Below are 18273 nucleotides of genomic sequence, written 5' to 3'. Positions count from 1 at the left end.
CTGATCATTTGTTTTGCACTTCTTGCTGTGGGGAGTGAGGACATAGCTGGCAGGAGACAGAGCAGTGTGTGGGGGCTTTGGTTTTTCCCCCAGAAGAGATGAAATGCAAGCTTTCGATACAGCTTTCTGAAGCTGAATTACTGTGTGGCTTCTTTGATAAACACCAGTGACCGTAATCTGTGAGAAACTCAAAGTCAAAAACAAAGGCGAAAGTGAAAGAATTGCATGAACATCTGTGATTCATTTCAATTTTTTGCCATCCAGCCACTGACAGAAAAGTGGGGTGTTATTCAAAGCTAAGCAGATGACACAGAAGTTCACCTTGAGTCAACAACGCTTTAACCCTGAACCCGCTCTTGTAAAAGCTTTGCTTGTCCCCTCCTAACCACTCAATCGGTTCCCCAGGTGTTAATTTTACATGTAGAGTGATTTTGAACATTTTCCTATTCTTGCATTTTTAATGGCAGCTCTTTGAGAAAGAAAAAAAAACCTTGACAACTGCAGGGAATGCTTTTCTGGCTTGCGGCTGAGCTTGCATTTTTATCTGCATTTGCACATGTAGGGGCTTCCTTCAGTAGAATAGAAGGATGTGCGCTTGTTCTCCTGCAAAATGACAAAGCATGAAAAACAGGAACAGTGCACTTCATGGAGGGGAGTGACCTGAGGTCTTGTCTGGGTCAACCCTCTTGCACCCTTTAGGAAACTCAAGCCTTTCACATGCTGCTGAGTGTGTGTGTGTGCTTTTTTAAAGCTGCTCGCTAGAGCCAACTCTGTTTTCTGAACCTGAGGCCAGTTGGCCCCGTGTTAAAGAAAGGAGGTGAATTACAGCGTCCAAGCTGCCATTTGGGTGCCTGAAGCAATTAGTGAAGGGTGTTCATAAATTTGGAAGTATCTGCTTACCCCCAACAATACCCCACCCCCTACAAAAAAAACACACTTCCTTCCTCTCATGAACAACAAATAAAATAATAATAGTAGTATGCACCATGCTTTTAGTGTAAAATCATATATTTAGGGCACAAGATAGCATTAAATAAACATTAAGCAAAAAGTTCTAGCCAGTGTTACCAGCTACCCAGCAGTAGCTCTGTCTAGCCACATTGTTTGGGGGTCCTTGGTTCTATCAACACTGCAGCAGTGATTAATGAAGGGACCCTTGGGAGGAAGGAACCCTACACAGAGAGGGAGAATGTTTGGATAGGTGGCTCACCCAATCACTGACAGATAGCCAGGAATGTCAGGTGACATTATCCAAATAATTCAATCAGTTGTCATCACACTCACTCCCCATAGCTCACCTTTGTCAGAAGCTTGAGAAGTACCTTATCAAGAAATTGCAGTAATGTAAAAACATTAAGGTTGGTAATTAGTTTAAAGCAAGATTATGTGTGTTTTTGAAATAAAAGAATAACCCACTCTGCCTCTTTCAATGATAAGTTTAACACATAAGCAATACAACCCAGCACCCCTGCTCACTTGAATACACTGAAGAGTTTTGTTGCTACACCCTTACTTGGTCTGTTATGACGAGTAGTTAATGGTGGCTAATGTTAGCTAAAGGTCAACCCCACATCAAAGTCTGTTAACAGGTCTTGGGGTGTACTACTGCATATGTGAAAAAAAATGTATAAAGACTTTTGTGGCTACAGGAGGAGCTGCAACAAGAAATTATTCTTTTCCTCAAGTGATGTCACTTGAGTCCGCTGGGGCTGCAGACTACAAGCTTGAAAACTACCAAATTTGGGGCTGTGGAGTTAAAAAGAAGCCAAATGATGATGTCTTTAAAGCGGCTGCCTCTAGAGAATCTTAGTAAATGAAGGGCAATTTAATCTGCCATTAGCCTGCAAATGTCATTTATGGCTACAGGGGCTGCTTTCAACCAAAAGTTACATAGTCTCGCTTTAATCAGGTTAGGTGGTGACCTTGTAACATTTAGAAACTCAAGATATGGCACAAAGACTCATAGGCTGGATAAAAGGCCTACACACTGTGAAATATTTTAATGTAGTGTATGTATCTGTGTGCATGTTCAAGCAGTCATTTTAAATGTCAGGCTTGGCAGCTCTGTGTGGCATTTTGACCCCCCCCATCCGCCCCCCCCACCCCCCACCCATCGCTCTTCTTCCTCCCCAGTGGAGCCGGAGTTCAAGTACGTGGGCAACATGCACGGCAACGAAGTGCTCGGCCGTGAGCTGCTCATTAAGTTGTCCCAGTTTCTCTGCGAGGAGTATCGGGCCGGAAACCAGCGGATCATGAGGCTGATCTATGACACGCGCATCCACATCCTGCCCTCCATGAACCCTGATGGCTATGAGGTGGCTGCCAGACAGGTATTGTACACCCCGAGTGGGATGCCTTTTGGCTGTTTTTCTTCATTTCGTCAGTCATTTGCCACTTGTGGGATAAAAGTTTCCACATTTTTCCTTGATTGTGTTCTTGCCAGTGGAAATGTTAGAAATGTTAAGGTCCCACAGGAAAACTATACACCTGCAAGTTAAATCACAGCAAACACACGCCTTATCAGTGAAAATATATCCAAAGTTATGTGGTAGTCTGTATACGCCAAGAGCCAAAAACTGTTGTTTTAATTAAATCTTCCATTGTAATGTTTGTAATAATCCCATCTATACGAGAGCCTCCAGCTTTCAATGGAGTGGCGGTTGGGGGGTAACTGTACGGGCTGTGAAACAACAGACACACATGCTTTAACACAAACATACACACGCATCTCTCTTTGAGACTAATTATATGTCCTGAGGAGGTCAGTTGCACTTGACAGACCCTCTCCTTGCCTCTCAGACGACACCCCGCACTATAATTTGTTGCATCAACAGATGTTTGGATGCGGCAGCGTCTGGAAAACAAGCTTTATTTCCCAGCATCACAGATGGCATTTGATTTGGGGTGCTGACTGAGCTTTTTGAGGAAAAACATCAATGGCAGCAGTAGTCAGTAAAGATTTTTTTTTTTCAGAGATAAATGCACTCAGGGATAAAAGCAAAAATATGTAAGATATAGTCTTACATCACGTGCATTTGTTATAATTACATTACTTATGATTAAAAAATGGCAGGTCGACAACTTTGCTAACACAGCCACACATCAAGCAAGTGTGACAACACAAGATTACTAGTTCAACCGAAAGAAATGCCAGCTCAGTGTCTGTCTTGCAGTCTCTAATTCACAAAGCTCTCCCCAACATCTGGCAGCATCTTGCTTGGTCACTCTCTTTATCTCCTCCTCCCTTCCTCCGTCAACATCCTCTTGGGTCTCTTCGCCTCTGCCAATGACAGAGACGCCATTTACCCTAATAGACATCAGTGTACCATCAAAATGATTTTGAAGCTGTTATTTTAAGATAAAATTACTACATAATGTTGCTTTAAATGTGCAATTTGGAGGCAAACAAGAAAGAGATTTCCACATCCCAAGTATAATAAAACAAGCTAAATGGTTATGTCAGCATGCTAACATGCTCATATTGACAACTAAGTTGCCTACACACTGATATTTAGCAGTATAATGTTTCCCATTGTCACATATAGTAGTTTAGTGTGTTTGTGTTATCGTGCTGAAGCCGATGGAATGACATTGAACAAATTAAAATTCAGTCCTAATGGAGGTGCCTGAGGAAAAGTTAAGGGTTGATCAAAGTCTATAGGATTCATCCTCTGGGGATCATGAATGTCTTTACCAAATGTCATGGCAATCCATCCAGTAGTTGTTAAGACATTTCACTCAAAAGCATAAATGCTAATGATAAAAACATTCAATATTGCGTCTGCCATGCATTTTTATAAGCTTTTTATCATACTCAGGACTCAGAGTCTCTTGGAATTTTCTCTTGCTTGTGTCTTAACAACCTTTAAATGTTTCTGGGAAGGATTTGAGTTTGGATTCCTAAGAAAACAAGTAAATCATTGTGAATTAAACATTATATCCAGAAAAAAATCTGCCGGGAAAAAAAAGAATACTCTTGTTACACTGCAGATTGCCTGTGCAGTTTGTGGAATATGCAAACCCGTTTTCCTTTACTGCTTCCAAGCAATATGAATTCATAGCTTGAAAAGCTGCATCCTGAAACCCCAAAAGCCAAAACATGATAGTTCAGTCAATCCACTGGGAAAAACCAAGATAACCCCAACAGTAACCTGATCAACAGGGTCCAGAGTTCAACGGCTACCTGGTGGGTCGAGGGAACGCCAGAGAAATCGATCTGAACCGGAACTTTCCAGACCTGAACGCACTCATGTACTATTATGAAAAGCACAACGGAAGAAACCACCACCTGCCCCTGCCGGACAACTGGGAGCAAACGGTCAGTGCCACAGCATACCTCACTTACCTATGTGTACATGTGCATATGTGTGCAAATACAGCTATGTGCTTATGTGGGTGAGTGTGAGAGAGGAAGATGGATGAGTACATTTCTCATACTTGTGCGAGTGTGTGTTCACTGTTTGAATATGGAGATGAATAATGAGCAACTGTAGCATAGCTGAGCTGTCTTGGCTTTAACTATGTTGACATGAACGGATTCATGAGATTTGTACTGGATCAGATTCCACTGCCAGCTGAGCTCTTACTAAACAAAATGAATCTGCCTATAAATTTAAAGAGTAAGTAGACCCAGTAAATCGCTTGGTAGGCTGTCTGTTTCATGTTTGTGTTTGTGTGTGTCTGTCTGTACAGTCTAACCCATTTGGATGGGTGTGTTTGCTTATCTTACTGTGAAAACCTATATCTCCTCATATAAACAGTGCTTTTCTTCCTCTGGTTCAGAAAGAGCCGCTGTTCTTTGTCTTTGCATTATGAAACGGGTAGACAAAATGGCAGCCTTACTCGCTCCAACTCGGATGACAAAAGTTCCTATATTTGTTTTTTTGGAGCATTGGAGATGAATTCCAGCTTTGACAATTTAAAAGGACAACTGAGTTGAGCTGACATTAAGAAGGCCTCTAAAGTTCTCTTGCTGCTCACACTCTTGGAATCATAACGACATGAACAAGATGTATGTACTGTATAGAAAGACTTTCAGCTTAAGCTAAACATTTTTGTCTTTTTGTCACCGCCATGAGAATTTGAACTGACGGTCTCTGCGGTCTCAGAGGGTAACTGTTACTCGTTACCTTGAGATACTGCGTGACTCTCCACATGGCTACACACCTGTGATTTCACTCAAACCGATCTATTCATTGCTGAGTCAAGAAGAAATACTCCGTTAGCCTACAAGTAAAAATACTGACCTTTTAGCACTTTATATACAGTTAGGTAGTTTAATCCTGTGGTTACCAACCTAGGCATCGGGCCCCTCCAAAGAGTTACAAGATAAATCTGAGTTGAGATAAATCTTGGTTGTGAAATGATTAATGGGGTAGGAATAAAGAGAAAACACATTTCTGCGACATACATTTGGATTCATTTTTCAGAATATTCTCTAATAATAGTTTTAGTATAAAACTATTATTTTCAAACAGCCTCAGAAGTTCAGAGGGGAAATGTCTCTTTGTTGAAGCTGCTAACAACATGTAGAAAGCTGTCACATGACAAGGGGGCCCCAACTAGGCCCCTTTTAGTTTTATTGTAAGAGCTCACAAGCCAAAAGAGGTTGTAAACTAGTGGTTTAATCTTTAACAATGTGTTGTATTTAATAAACTGATGATATGGTTTTTATGTATAATCTGTAAAGTAACTAGTAACTATATCTGACAAATAAATGTAGTGGACTAAAAAGTGCCGTTCTTACCTCACAAATGTAGTGAAGTAGAAGTATCAAGTAGCATAACATGGAAATACTTAAGTAAAGTATAAGAACATCAAAATTCTACTACAGTACTTGAGTAAATGTTCTTATTTACATTGACCCACTGGGTATTTCAAAAGCACAGATGCTTTATTTAAATAATAAATACCTTTACCCCTTTACCTTTTCCAGTATTTAGTCAACATCTGATAAAGCCCCGATGGATATTTTTCTTCCTATTGAAACCCACTAATCTAAACAGTCAGGTACTCTACATCCAACTGCATGTCCTATCCTTTAAACCTTATAAGAAGCATATTCCTGGGGGAATAAACTGTATCATTTATCAAAATAATATGCAGATGAATTGCATTTCTGGCATTATATTGCAGGGTACACAGTACACTGTAGCTCAGATTGGCTGTAATAGAAACACAGTTGTGTTCAGAGTGACCATACTGTGCACTTGTTGTTTAAAACCACTGCAGTGTAAAATTGAGAGAAAAGGGAAGTCTGAGGGTGTTTGCCGTCAAAATGCTGGTAAAAGTCGGCTGAAAAGTACATTTTAAGTATTAAGGTCAGATCCTTGGGGGTGCAGATGTCTTATCTTCAGCAGACACTAAAAGTGCTTCTGTTCTCAAGGTTAATTTCCTTGAGTTTTTCTCTAAATGATCCTACTCTTTGGTTCCTCCTGCTTGAAACCCCTGGGTGTTATTAAAGCTGGATAATTTAATGTATCTGGAAAAAAACATTCAAAGTCAGATACAGTCAAATATACAGTATATAACAGTAATTCCATTACATTATAACACTACTGACCATTTAGCATCAATCAAAATGAATGACATTACAAACTTTGTAAAGTAATTAAAATGACTAGAAATAATAAACGATTTGTAGAGAAAAAAAGGTCTTCAAAAATAATGTAATGTTATAACTGTACCTGTAGGATTTTAAATATATGTGTTTTAAATCTTTTGAACAATTATATAAAAACACAACCAGGAAGCAACAAAACATATTCAAAACCTCCTATCCTAATACACAATTAATGTAAATGCATGTCCCCGGGGGTTTGTAAATTAGATGTCCATATTGTACAGGCTGAACTAACTGCACACAGATATAAAATGCCATGCTCAGAGGGGTGCAATGTACACTAGTGTGTACAGGGAACCCAAATCTTAAAAAATTCTTAAAAACACTTAAAAAAGTGAGATGATGAGTGCCTCTAAATAAAGTCAAGAAACCATATCATTGTGCCACTTCTTAAAAACAAAGAGGGGAGGTTGATTTTATTCTCTCAAAATACAAATTTGTAGGCATAACAAAGTGGTTTCCCATTTCCTAGTTCCTGCGCTTCAAATGTGTTGAGAAAACTAAAACCCTGGTCCTCCCAGTCGCGGGCTGGCTGTCTACCCACATGACGGCCTCCTGAAAGGCAAACACAAAAGAGTAACTGTGCCACTGTTACAGATACTTCATTCATGCTGGTCAGGATTACATTCTCACAGGCTGCTGCATGAAGCCACAAGCCCCTGTGCTCGCCTGCAGGCTCAACTCCTACATTTTAATTAGCCAGCAGATGATGTTTCATCTAGAGGAATGAGTTAATGCAAGTTAGACAAGGAAAAGGTGAAAAAATTGTTTATGGGCCAGCAGACTAATCTGGAGTGACCTACACATGGGACTATTTTAATTCCTGTATAAGAAAAACATAACTTTAATCCTCAAATCTTGAAACCGTATAAGGGGATCAGCACTTGTTTCAGAGTCTCCCAGTGTAGTTGTAGTCTTTCATGGTTAATTCCACTGGAATCAATTTTTAAACATTTTCCACCACCCACAGACTGACAGCAGGGTCATGTTCTTAGAAATACTGTAATTATTCAACCTCTGAAGGAAAACTCACCTTGCTGACAAGTGTTTGGCCTGCAGGGGACATCACACACACGTGGTGAAATCTAACCTTGTCTGTTAATGAATGGCCGAGTGACCCAGAATGTGTGGATTTGTATTTATGATGGCATGGTATTCTCTCTGGTCCGAGATATGATTATCTTTGTGTGTGTGTGTGTGTGTGTGTGTGTGTGTGTGTCCTTCATATGTAACCCTACACCATGGTGACAGATCTGACTTCAAACAAAACACGCCTGAATGTATGTAATGATCCACATACAATAAACACCTGCCAGTCCTATGTTCTGCAACTGATGTTTTCAAGGCCAGTTGTCTCTGATCGGCCTAATTTTCCTTCAGCTGAACCAGACTGTGTTTATTGTCCCACATTAAGACGAGGTGTTACTCCTTGCCTCCATGCATGAAATATGTCTAGGAGCAAGTGAGGATAGTTAGTTTAAAAGAGTCACGAGTGTTGAGTCAGTATTTTACAATAGTTTAAATATTGTAGTTTTGCTTTAGAAGTAATGGTTTCCATCCTGGCAGTTTTTAGTAAACACTTGCATCATCACAAACTCATCTTTCTCCCTGAATTCCAGACTCAAAAACTGATAAGGATGGCATTTTAACAAATTCTAAGCATGTCTCATTCATTTAGAGTCTAGATAACATGAGGTATACTGACCCACTGGAAGATGAGGGAGAAAGCACACTGCATGCAAAGTTGAAGAATCATTTTATGGTCTTGAGAAAGGCAGAGGATACCGTGAAGAATTAAGTTTCCTAAAGATTAACCTGGTGCAAGTCAAAAGGGTGGGGGGAAAATCCCAGATAAAATATTTGCATATGGTAAAGCAGAGAAAACTAGGATTTGTCCAGATAACCAGCCAAGCAGACAAGACAGTGGTTCTGAGTGAAAAGAAAACCACATAACTTCAGACCACTGATCCTGTTTGGGAAAGGTCTGGGGTTATATGTAATAATAGCACTAACCAGACAACATACAGTAAGACTGACAGGCACTAAGAGGGCATTGGATAGTATTTTATCAAGTATTAAGCATTTATGGACTATATTTTGACTAATTATTGAATGAAAATACTGCAAGAGCTTGACAATTGATAAAGGACATTACATAAATGCTGGACTACAATTCAATGAATGGTTACATTCAATATGTCTTTGAGTGTGTGTCTATATTGTTTTATAAAAAGGTCCATATGTCATGCGTATTGTCCTGTTGGCCTAAGTCCATCAGCCATAAAAGTTATAAGCTGCTCTCCATATAACGTTCCTGTCGAATATCCTCTACAGGTTGAACCAGAGACTTTGGCAGTCATTAAATGGATGCAAAACTACAATTTTGTCCTGTCAGCCAACCTCCATGGGGGAGCTGTGGTAGCCAATTACCCCTTCGACAGGTCAAGAGATCCTCGCATTCGAGGGAGGACCACATATGCAGCCACTGCGGATGACAAAATCTTCAGAAAGGTGTGCTGCAGATTAAAAATTCCTTCCAGATGTTACGCACATCTGATCTCATCATTGTTTGGTGTGTCTGTGTGTGAGTATGTGTGTGTGAAAACATGTGAATGATTGGGCACATGTGCATTTGTGTGTGATGACAGTTGGCGAGGACCTACTCGTACGCTCATAGCTGGATGCACAAGGGCTGGAACTGTGGGGATTTCTTTGACGAGGGGATCACCAACGGGGCAAGCTGGTACTCCCTGTCCAAAGGTAAGCAAAACCTCTGCTCCTGAGCAGGGTGAAAAGAAAGCAACAGATTAAACAGACATTAAAAACACAAAATTTGGATTGTGTTACAGTGTCCCCAAATCTCCTCCCAGTTCAACAGTGAGGTTTTGAACTTCACCTTCAACTATGTTGAGTTTCAAACAGTAAACTGGGAGAACATTTGGGGATTTAGGGGCACTGTATAACAAACTTATCTTTAAATTATTGCTGTGAAGGGCTGAAACTACGTTACCTTATACTACCTTTGTGCCCTCTGTTTCCAGTCTTTGTGCCAAGCTAAGCTAACCTAGGGTTGCCACCTTCAATACAGAAGAATAAAGGACACCTGCCGCAGTGGGGGCCACACCCCTTGGCGGCCCGACAATCAAGGGCCCGACGGTGTGCTAGTGGTGGCATATAATAATTTAAAACATGTTTTCAGGAAAGCATTAAGATTGATAACAATGGACATTATAATAAACTATCTGCTATTGAAATCAGTGTGAACAGATGCACTCAGTATTTCTCTGTCACAGCTCAACATACTACTGGTCATATTGTCATAGCTGTGTATACAGCTAAACATAGGCCAATAATATGTTACAGTGAGAACACAAAAAATAGGATGTGAACTGTATTTCATTAACTTATTAAATAAACATGTCCATAACCTATGAACTATAAATAGGCTAAAACAAATGCTTTGATATGATTCAATTGGAAAGACTTTTGCTAAGGATTTTCCATGAACATCATGAACATCTGGGGACCAGAAGTAGTAGGCTTTGTGTGCAGTATTGGAGCATGTTAGGCATACTTCCTTTTATAAGTATGTAGATAATGTAGACATGTGATTCCTTTACATTGTAACAATATTTCTTAACAAATAGGCAGTATATGAAATCCAGCATAATCAATCAGAAAATTAGTAGGTTACGTTTTATTAAGTCATTACACTGCCTCGTCAGGCCACCATGCACCACACAGAACACTGGCCAAAAAATTCTTCCGTTTGGCTTGATGCTCATCAAGTAGGCTATTTGATTTCTTCCACTCTCGTCATCTTTTGCATCCGCTTTCGTTTCAGAGGGGACGCGGGGGGGTTTCTCGAGCTGCCGCCACCGTTGTTTCAACTCGCCTCTCTGCCAAGAGACCCACCCTTATCTGACTCCGATTGGCCCTGAATCTGACAGTATTAATCAAACCAACAATGGCAGCGAGTAGGCTATTACCCAATCAGGGGTAGAAAAGGAAGTCTTCACAGAATGCAGGTGGGATGATTTGCATGGGATTATCGGAAATACGGGACAAACCCCGTATTGATTCAAAACGGGACGCGCTATTTAGTTCTCAAATAAGGGACGATTCCGTATTTTAAGGGACAGCTGGCAACCCTAACCGCCTTCTGGTCTTTACTTCAAATTTAACATACAGACATGACAGTGGTATGAATCTCGTTATATAACTAATTCCCCCCCCAAAAAAATTCTTTAAAAGTCACTATGTACAGTATTAAGAAATACCAACTGATGTTCGGACCTATTACTATGTGTTTCCATAGAAGTAAGCGATACAGTATGCAGCGGTACACAAGTGTGTAGCGCCATACAGTGACATACACCCCAGAGTCAGAGATGGAATTTAAACACAGCCTGCCACAACAGGTGAAGGCAGGTCAAGACTACCAGTTGGAAAGTGCAAACTGATATTTCTTATTTAGAGCATAACACTACTGACTCACTACCGCCACGCAGAAAACAGATTGTTCCCTGTTTACATGCAAATTCCAATGTGTTGGAGTCCGTCCATTATCATTCCCTTTCCAAAGAAAGACGAGGCCACCTACATGAATGATGGCAGGCACAGGCATAGACTTCAGCATGAACGACATGCCATGAGTGGCTTGCAAGGCAAGCTTTCCCACTGTCGTCATGAACTCTCTGACTCTTTGTGAGGCCTCTGTGCTCTCCTCCTGCCTTTAACCTCTTCAGCACCCCTGTGCACCAACAGCTGCACTTCCACTGACCCCTCAGTTTAGCTGCTGAAATTTGTAAATTACATTTGCCAACAACAACCTCAGACTGCACGGAAATTATAGTAGACTGAAGGGAGGGTGTTCTGAATTTTTTTGGAAGAGCATGGGATTTTAAATTTATGTCACCCCAGATTAAAATTTTATTTCAGCCTTCCATAGAGTTGCCACCTGTCCTCATGTCATTTTGTCACAGTGACAGTGGTTCATCCCAGCCATGTTGAGTGTCTGGGATGTTAGGGATGGACTATTCTATTTATTCGAAAATTTCTAAAGTAATATTTGGTGCATATTGTGAAATTTTTTGTTCCATTTACATACTAACTTTAACCATTTTAGATAATTAATGCACCCTTAGCATTGACAGGGGAACCTTTTATGATTAAACCTGATTTAACACACATTATATTATTTTGAGATATTAGGGGGAAGGGTGTTGCAGATTTCTGAAAGTCAGGGGGAGGGTCCATTGGAAATGCTTTTTGAAAAAGTGAACAAAAAAGTTAACCCCCCTCCCTACCCTAATCATTTTTCGTAAACACGCAAATGGATCTTCTCTGGTAATTCATTAATCTGGAACATTGCCTCTAATTCTGTGCGACAATTGGATGATCTTCAATTTTAGTAACCATTCTTGATTTTCAAGATTGGCTGTAGCAGATACTAAAATTTAAATTTCAAATATATCACTGAAAACATCTTATCATCCATCCTTTTTGAACATGCCACTGCCTCTACCTTGATGTGTGACTCTCTAGTGCCAGTACATCACAGTTAACCATGTCAGATTCTTCTCCAATTTCTCCAATAAAATCTGTGAATATTTGAGGTTTATTTTTGATTTTTCGGTACCATGGAAGTCACCAGAGAGCGTAGTGGGGCTGCTATTAGGGTTTGGTTTATTATTTACTGGCACTGGCCACCTGCTGGCCATCAAGAGTTAAATGAGTTTTAAGTCTTCACTCTCCCTCGTTTGCTTTATGCCTTGGGAAACTTGAGCTCAGTTTTAAGATTTGATTGGCTCTTGCAGTAACGTTTTGCTGTGGAATGCTTGGAAGCTACAGTACACCGAGTTCTTTAAACTGTCTGAGCATGTATTTGATTTCAGCTCACTTAATCTGTAACTACAACAACAATAATAATAATAATACCCACTTATTTGATCTATAAATCCTGGTCTAGGCTGGTGTGTATTATTCTTTGGAATGTGACTCTGTTCAGCATTTCGGTTGAGTCATGCAAGCTTTTGAATTGGATGAAAACGCCCACAGTCACATTTTGTAGGAGAACGTTATGTTTATTTTAACAACTCCTTTTGCACCAAGTGTTATGTCATGGTCTATGAGGTTATATTTGAACTTTCCCTCCCAACCCTTGGCTCATATGCATTAGGCTTCTATTGAAAGTACTATATCAGTCCATCTAAAAGTCAAAATAGCAAAATGCACTGGTTTGGAAAAATCTTCATCACCATATATAAAAAGAAATTGTCAAAGTTTTTCACTCCATTATCTCAATGACCAAAAATGTGTGACAGTTGATTTTAGACAGACCGAAGATAAATCACATTAACTCCTTACAAATCAAAGAGGCAAACTATGACTCCATGTAAACCGCTCTATAAACCACGCTGGGAACCACTGATATGAAAAATATGTACCGTTTTAGAGCTCTTCCCTTAATATCTAAAGTAAAGAGTATTTCTGCGTGTTTCAGGAATGCAGGACTTCAACTACCTTTACAGCAACTGTTTTGAGATCACCCTGGAGCTGAGCTGTGATAAGTTTCCTCCAGCTTCAGCACTACCCAGAGAATGGCTTGGCAACCGAGAAGCACTGGTTTCATACCTTGAACAGGTCAGAAAACACATATACACACCCATTAAATGGCAAATGACTGTTATCGTTTACAACTTGATGGACACAAACACACAGATATATAGTTACAACTAAGAGTCATGAGTCCAGTACACTGGCTTCTTGTAAATATTGTCTGGGATTCCCTGGATAAAGTGACGTGATAAAATGAGCTGTGTGAAATTCAAGTAAACTGACTTTTACTTTCTGTCAAGCAATGACAAGAGGCTTGGTTTGGGGACAAACTGTCTTTTATATCAGATTGTCAGAGTGCTGAGATAAAGCACAGTGATGCATTGCCACTAATAGTGTTTCTTAAGCCCTAAGGGAGGACTCAGAAATGCATACCTTTTTCTGCTGCGCTGATCAAATAGACCAAACTGAAAGAGCTTTCAGATTCTTTTGTGGTCTTGTTTTACTGTATGTCTATTGCAGACCACAGTGCCAAAGAAGGTTAATAAGATCTAATGTTTTGGAAAGTCTCTTCAGAAGTTCAGTTGTTTAGTTTTTTACATTACCTCATAAAACTTGCAATCAATGCAGCAATCAAACACAAATCTATCTTTGCTCACACATACCTCATTTGCCTGTATTAACACATATTTCACATTTGTATTTTTTAGTAGCACAAGCTCAAGCACAAATGGCATGATCTATAAAAGAAATTATAGTTAGAAATTGGTCAAATTAATAAAAAAAAATATGATTAATCAAGAACAAAAGCAATGTACATGTGTTTCTCCTTGTTCAGGTGCATCATGGCGTAAAAGGCATGGTGTATGACGAAAACAACAACCCTATCAGCAACGCTGAGATCTCAGTGGCAGGCATCAACCACGATGTGACCAGCGGTAAGAAAGGGTTGGAGGGGGTGTATACGGTGTATTATACGTGGTTATTATTTCCTTGGACATTTTTACTCTTTAACTGCAGTGTTGTGAGGTATGTGATAAATGATCTGTTAATGTCTGGGCTGGTGATGCAGGAGAATAGAGTTGTTCAAACCTTGTTGTAAAAATCTTAATCACAGAAAGAAAGTGGAGTCAAAATAAGTAGTGACTTTGTGCTTCTTGGAAAGCGGTCCAACTTTCAACAGGAAAAAAGAGTCTGTTGTTTTTCATAATAGCTGAGTTTTACTGTATTGTAAATAAGGAAATAAGTGCCTCACACAGGAATGGAGCAAGCTGTCCTCTAGTGGCCAATGGTGGACATTCACTTTGAAAAAATGCAAACTGTATGTGCACTGTATTTAAATTTACTCAAGTTCAATTCTGTGGTACTTGTAATTTACTTTAGCATTATACTTTTAAAAACTTGTAATGAACACATCTGATTAGTATTGTACAGTAAATTAAACCACCTAACAGTATATAAAATAGCTAAAATCAGGTCCACCAGCATTAAAATGTTCACATGTTAATTCATCGGTAATAATTATCCAATAGCATAATATCTTTAACAATATAACTCGAATATAACACTCTGTTTCTGCGTGGCGGTAGTGAGTCAGTAGTGTTGTGCTTTAAATAAAAAAAATCAGTTTCCAACAGGTAATCTTGACCTGCCTTCACCTGTTGTGGCAGGCTGTGGTTAAATTCCATCTCTGAATCTGGGGTGTACGGCACTGTATGGCGCTACACACTTCACTAATCACTGCCGTGTACCACCATTTTTTATTATTATTATTTTTTCGTTTATACTTTAAAACAACAGTATATAACTTTTGCTGAACAGCGCCATTGTTTCCCTTATGTGACAATTACACCATTATGATTCATGCTAATGCCTATTGAAAGAGAAGCACAAGTGGGATAGAATCATAACAGAAGCAAACTGAATCAGTAATGTCAGTTACACAGCAATATACATATAAGTTAGCTAACATTCACTAACATTATATCGCCACCACACGCTACTGGTCATACTAGACCAAATAAAGCTGAAAGAGTAAAACTTCTGAGAATATTGACTTTAGTAAAGCTGCGTTTTATTGATTTTTAATTCAAATTTTCGTTTGTAATTTAAAAATGGTGTCATTCCTACTTTCCAAAGTTACATAGTCCACTCTCCCACTAAATTCTGCTGATAATACTTACCTACTTTAACTTGATGTCATACAGGTTTGAATGTTTTAACTTGTAATGAAGTGTTTCTACTTAATTAAATAAATGATCTGATTACTTCTTCTTCCACCACTGTGTAAATTACAATTTTAAATAGACTAGTTGGGCGTTTGCACCCATCATCTTTTCCCATTTGTGCTCACCTCCAGGAGTGGATGGCGACTATTTCAGACTCCTGTTACCAGGTACCTACACTATGACAGCATCTGCTCCAGGTTACCTCCCCTTTGTGAGCACAGTCACAGTGGGACCAGCTGAGGCCATACAGGTGTGTTTCTATGTATCTAGACGGGGCATCTATGGGCGCATACAAGTACAGTTTTACCCACCAACTTACCTTTGTTTTGTGGAAAAGGCAGATAGTAAGTTGTCCAAATATGCTTTTAGAGATCCCTAGACAAGACTTCCTTGTATGTCATTATAGACCGAAATGCACTTTGCCTTGATCACTCACATCTTGTTCTTCATCTCTTCCCCAACAGCTTGATTTTTACTTGAAAACGGCACCAAAACAAAACCTGAAAGTGAAGCCCCACAATGGCAAGAAGAACCTCTCATCTCCCAAGTCCCCCTTAAAACTCGGCCCTAGATGAGACATGGACAATAATTTAGACAACACACAAACATATATACACATGTACTAAAAATCCCACGTAAAACATACACACACATACATAAAAATTACGGAAATTATAATTGACCATAACATATGTATGTAATTTTACCCTTGTAGTCTTATGATTATGTATTTCAAACCTCTGTGTTTTTGTTGATAAATATAAACTGTGTGTCTGGTGTATTTATGTAACAGTGTTGATTTGTATGAACACAGCTATCCTGTATTTGTAAAAGGACTTTTTGGATTTTGATTACTATAATTTGATGAAAATTGAAAGTGAAAATAAAAGAATGTTTTTGCTGTCATTATTTATCATCTCTGTATTTTGTGTTTCTTCTTTAAATGTCTTTTTATTTGTCTGTTTATTATTCTTTAAGGCACTTAAATTATTTGTAACCTTGCTCACTGTAATTATAACAAAGCCGAAGATAAAGACAACAAGAATAGCATTGCAGGAGATATAAAAGCTAATTAACAAAGAAACATGAAGCATATTGAAGAAAGTATCATTAAACAGCACCATGGATGGGGTCATGCGTTTGGTCGTGTATGTGTGTGTATCTGTCTGCAGCTAATCTCACAAACTACTGGACCTCTCAGCCTAATATTTTTTGTGCACATTTATGACTCAATGATGTCTCATGGATGCGCTGATTCACAATTTTTCAAAAACCTCGAAAAACCTTGATTTCACTGACTAAGTCTATGGTACACTTTTCAGCAGTATTTGCCATTTTACTATTCGTTTCTACATAGATAGCAAAAGTCATGTCTGCCAACCGGCTTTGCCTAAAAACAAGCCTTCTCTATCTGTCTCTTGCAGGCCACAAGTTGGCCTTTGTCACGGCTCAAAAATGGGGATCCATAGAAAGGTTTGGTGTCATCTAGCATTTGCAGATTTATTCTATACCAAGTATGATCCACTGAAGTTAGACACGATTTTTTGTTATCTTCGCCCCTATCTTGACTGTAAGGAAGGACGACTGAATGAGAATGAACCCTTCCTTGTTTGGGATGGGAGAGGGAGGTAGGGAGGGGTTTTATTTTGTGTGTTGCAATTTGCAACAAAATGCTCTGAATTCAGAAGATTGGATTTATGGTCCCATTTATTATATAGTTTGAAAAACCCAGGACGCTAGGTTATAATCCCATTCCATTACTATTTTATGCATCTTAATGAAAACAGACCAAATAAACTTTGCATACATCAATATAAGAAAACTTGCACTATGGCCTACTATACAAAAGACCACTACTCTCATGTGTATGCTGGACACACATCCTGCCTCTGCACTCCCTGTTCCCCACCTAAATGACCCCAGACACACATGGGGTCATTATACACATACTGAGTATTCATATGGAGTACTGAGCTTCAAATGTCACCTTCATGTTAAATGAGAGTATTCTGAGAGTATTAAATGTACTACTGTATATTTAAAATCAGTGAATTCTCTTATGGTCATCTGGAAATAATGCATGACTCACTGGAAAGTTTTTCCTGCTAAGCTTTCTGGCTGTGTTCTACAAATGTAGAACTGTAGATGTCACTGCAGGACAAGGAAGGAAGCTGTCCAATAAGTGATACTAAAAGTTGAAACTCCTAGGCAGCTGTATCAGGAAAAAAGCAGTTCTGATTCTGTCTGACCAGCCAAACATCTGCTTCTGAATCCTTTCCACTATTCACCAAACCCACTATTGGTCTCCTTAAATGCGTGTCCAACCTGTTTATTAGCCTTTGTACCAGTGCTGCTATGTTTTGTTGACGAATTGATTAGTCAATATACAGAAAATTAAACAACAACTATTTTGATAATGGATCAGTCGTTTAAGTTATTTGTTTTTCAGGCAAAATATCCAAAAATTGTCTGATTTTAAATTCTTGTGAGGATGTGCTGCTTATTTTGGTATATTGAATATTCTTAGGTTTTGGACCTTTTGTTGGACAAAACAAGACATTTAATGATATCGACTTAGGTTATAGGATATTGGGTTGGCCATTTGTTTGCTGTTGTTTTGCTGCAGATTAATCGATAATGGAAATAATCGTTATTTGCAGCTTTACTTTGTACGCTGCTTGAACATTTAGTGATAAGTTTATATCCATTTTGGATTATCACTTTTGTCAAATGACTTAAAATGCAGACCATATTTTCACTTTCTTTATCTGCTGAGCAGATTCCATTATCCATAGGACATTGAAACAATGTGACAACACTGCTAAACCTAAACAGCAAACATGAAACATCATTGTATACTGTTAA

General features: G+C 39.0%; 1 protein-coding gene across 1 annotated transcript in view; it reads left to right on the top strand.

The window, feature by feature from the left end:
* Positions 1-16317, top strand: part of cpn1 (carboxypeptidase N, polypeptide 1) — a 17882-nt gene extending 1565 nt beyond the window's left edge. The window contains exons 2-9 of the mRNA XM_046069613.1: positions 2134-2330; positions 4163-4318; positions 8957-9133; positions 9271-9382; positions 13128-13267; positions 14019-14118; positions 15540-15658; positions 15873-16317. Coding sequence (XP_045925569.1) covers positions 2134-2330; positions 4163-4318; positions 8957-9133; positions 9271-9382; positions 13128-13267; positions 14019-14118; positions 15540-15658; positions 15873-15983 — 1112 coding nt within the window. The 3' untranslated portion in view covers positions 15984-16317. The remainder of the gene's footprint in view (positions 1-2133; positions 2331-4162; positions 4319-8956; positions 9134-9270; positions 9383-13127; positions 13268-14018; positions 14119-15539; positions 15659-15872) is intronic.
* The last annotated feature ends 1956 nt before the right edge of the window (positions 16318-18273 follow it).

The sequence above is a fragment of the Micropterus dolomieu genome, linkage group LG14 (genome assembly GCF_021292245.1).
Source record: "Micropterus dolomieu isolate WLL.071019.BEF.003 ecotype Adirondacks linkage group LG14, ASM2129224v1, whole genome shotgun sequence".
NCBI lineage: Eukaryota > Metazoa > Chordata > Actinopteri > Centrarchiformes > Centrarchidae > Micropterus > Micropterus dolomieu.
The sequence above is the reverse complement of the archived record's forward strand: the minus strand, read 5'-3'. Positions and strand labels throughout refer to the sequence as shown.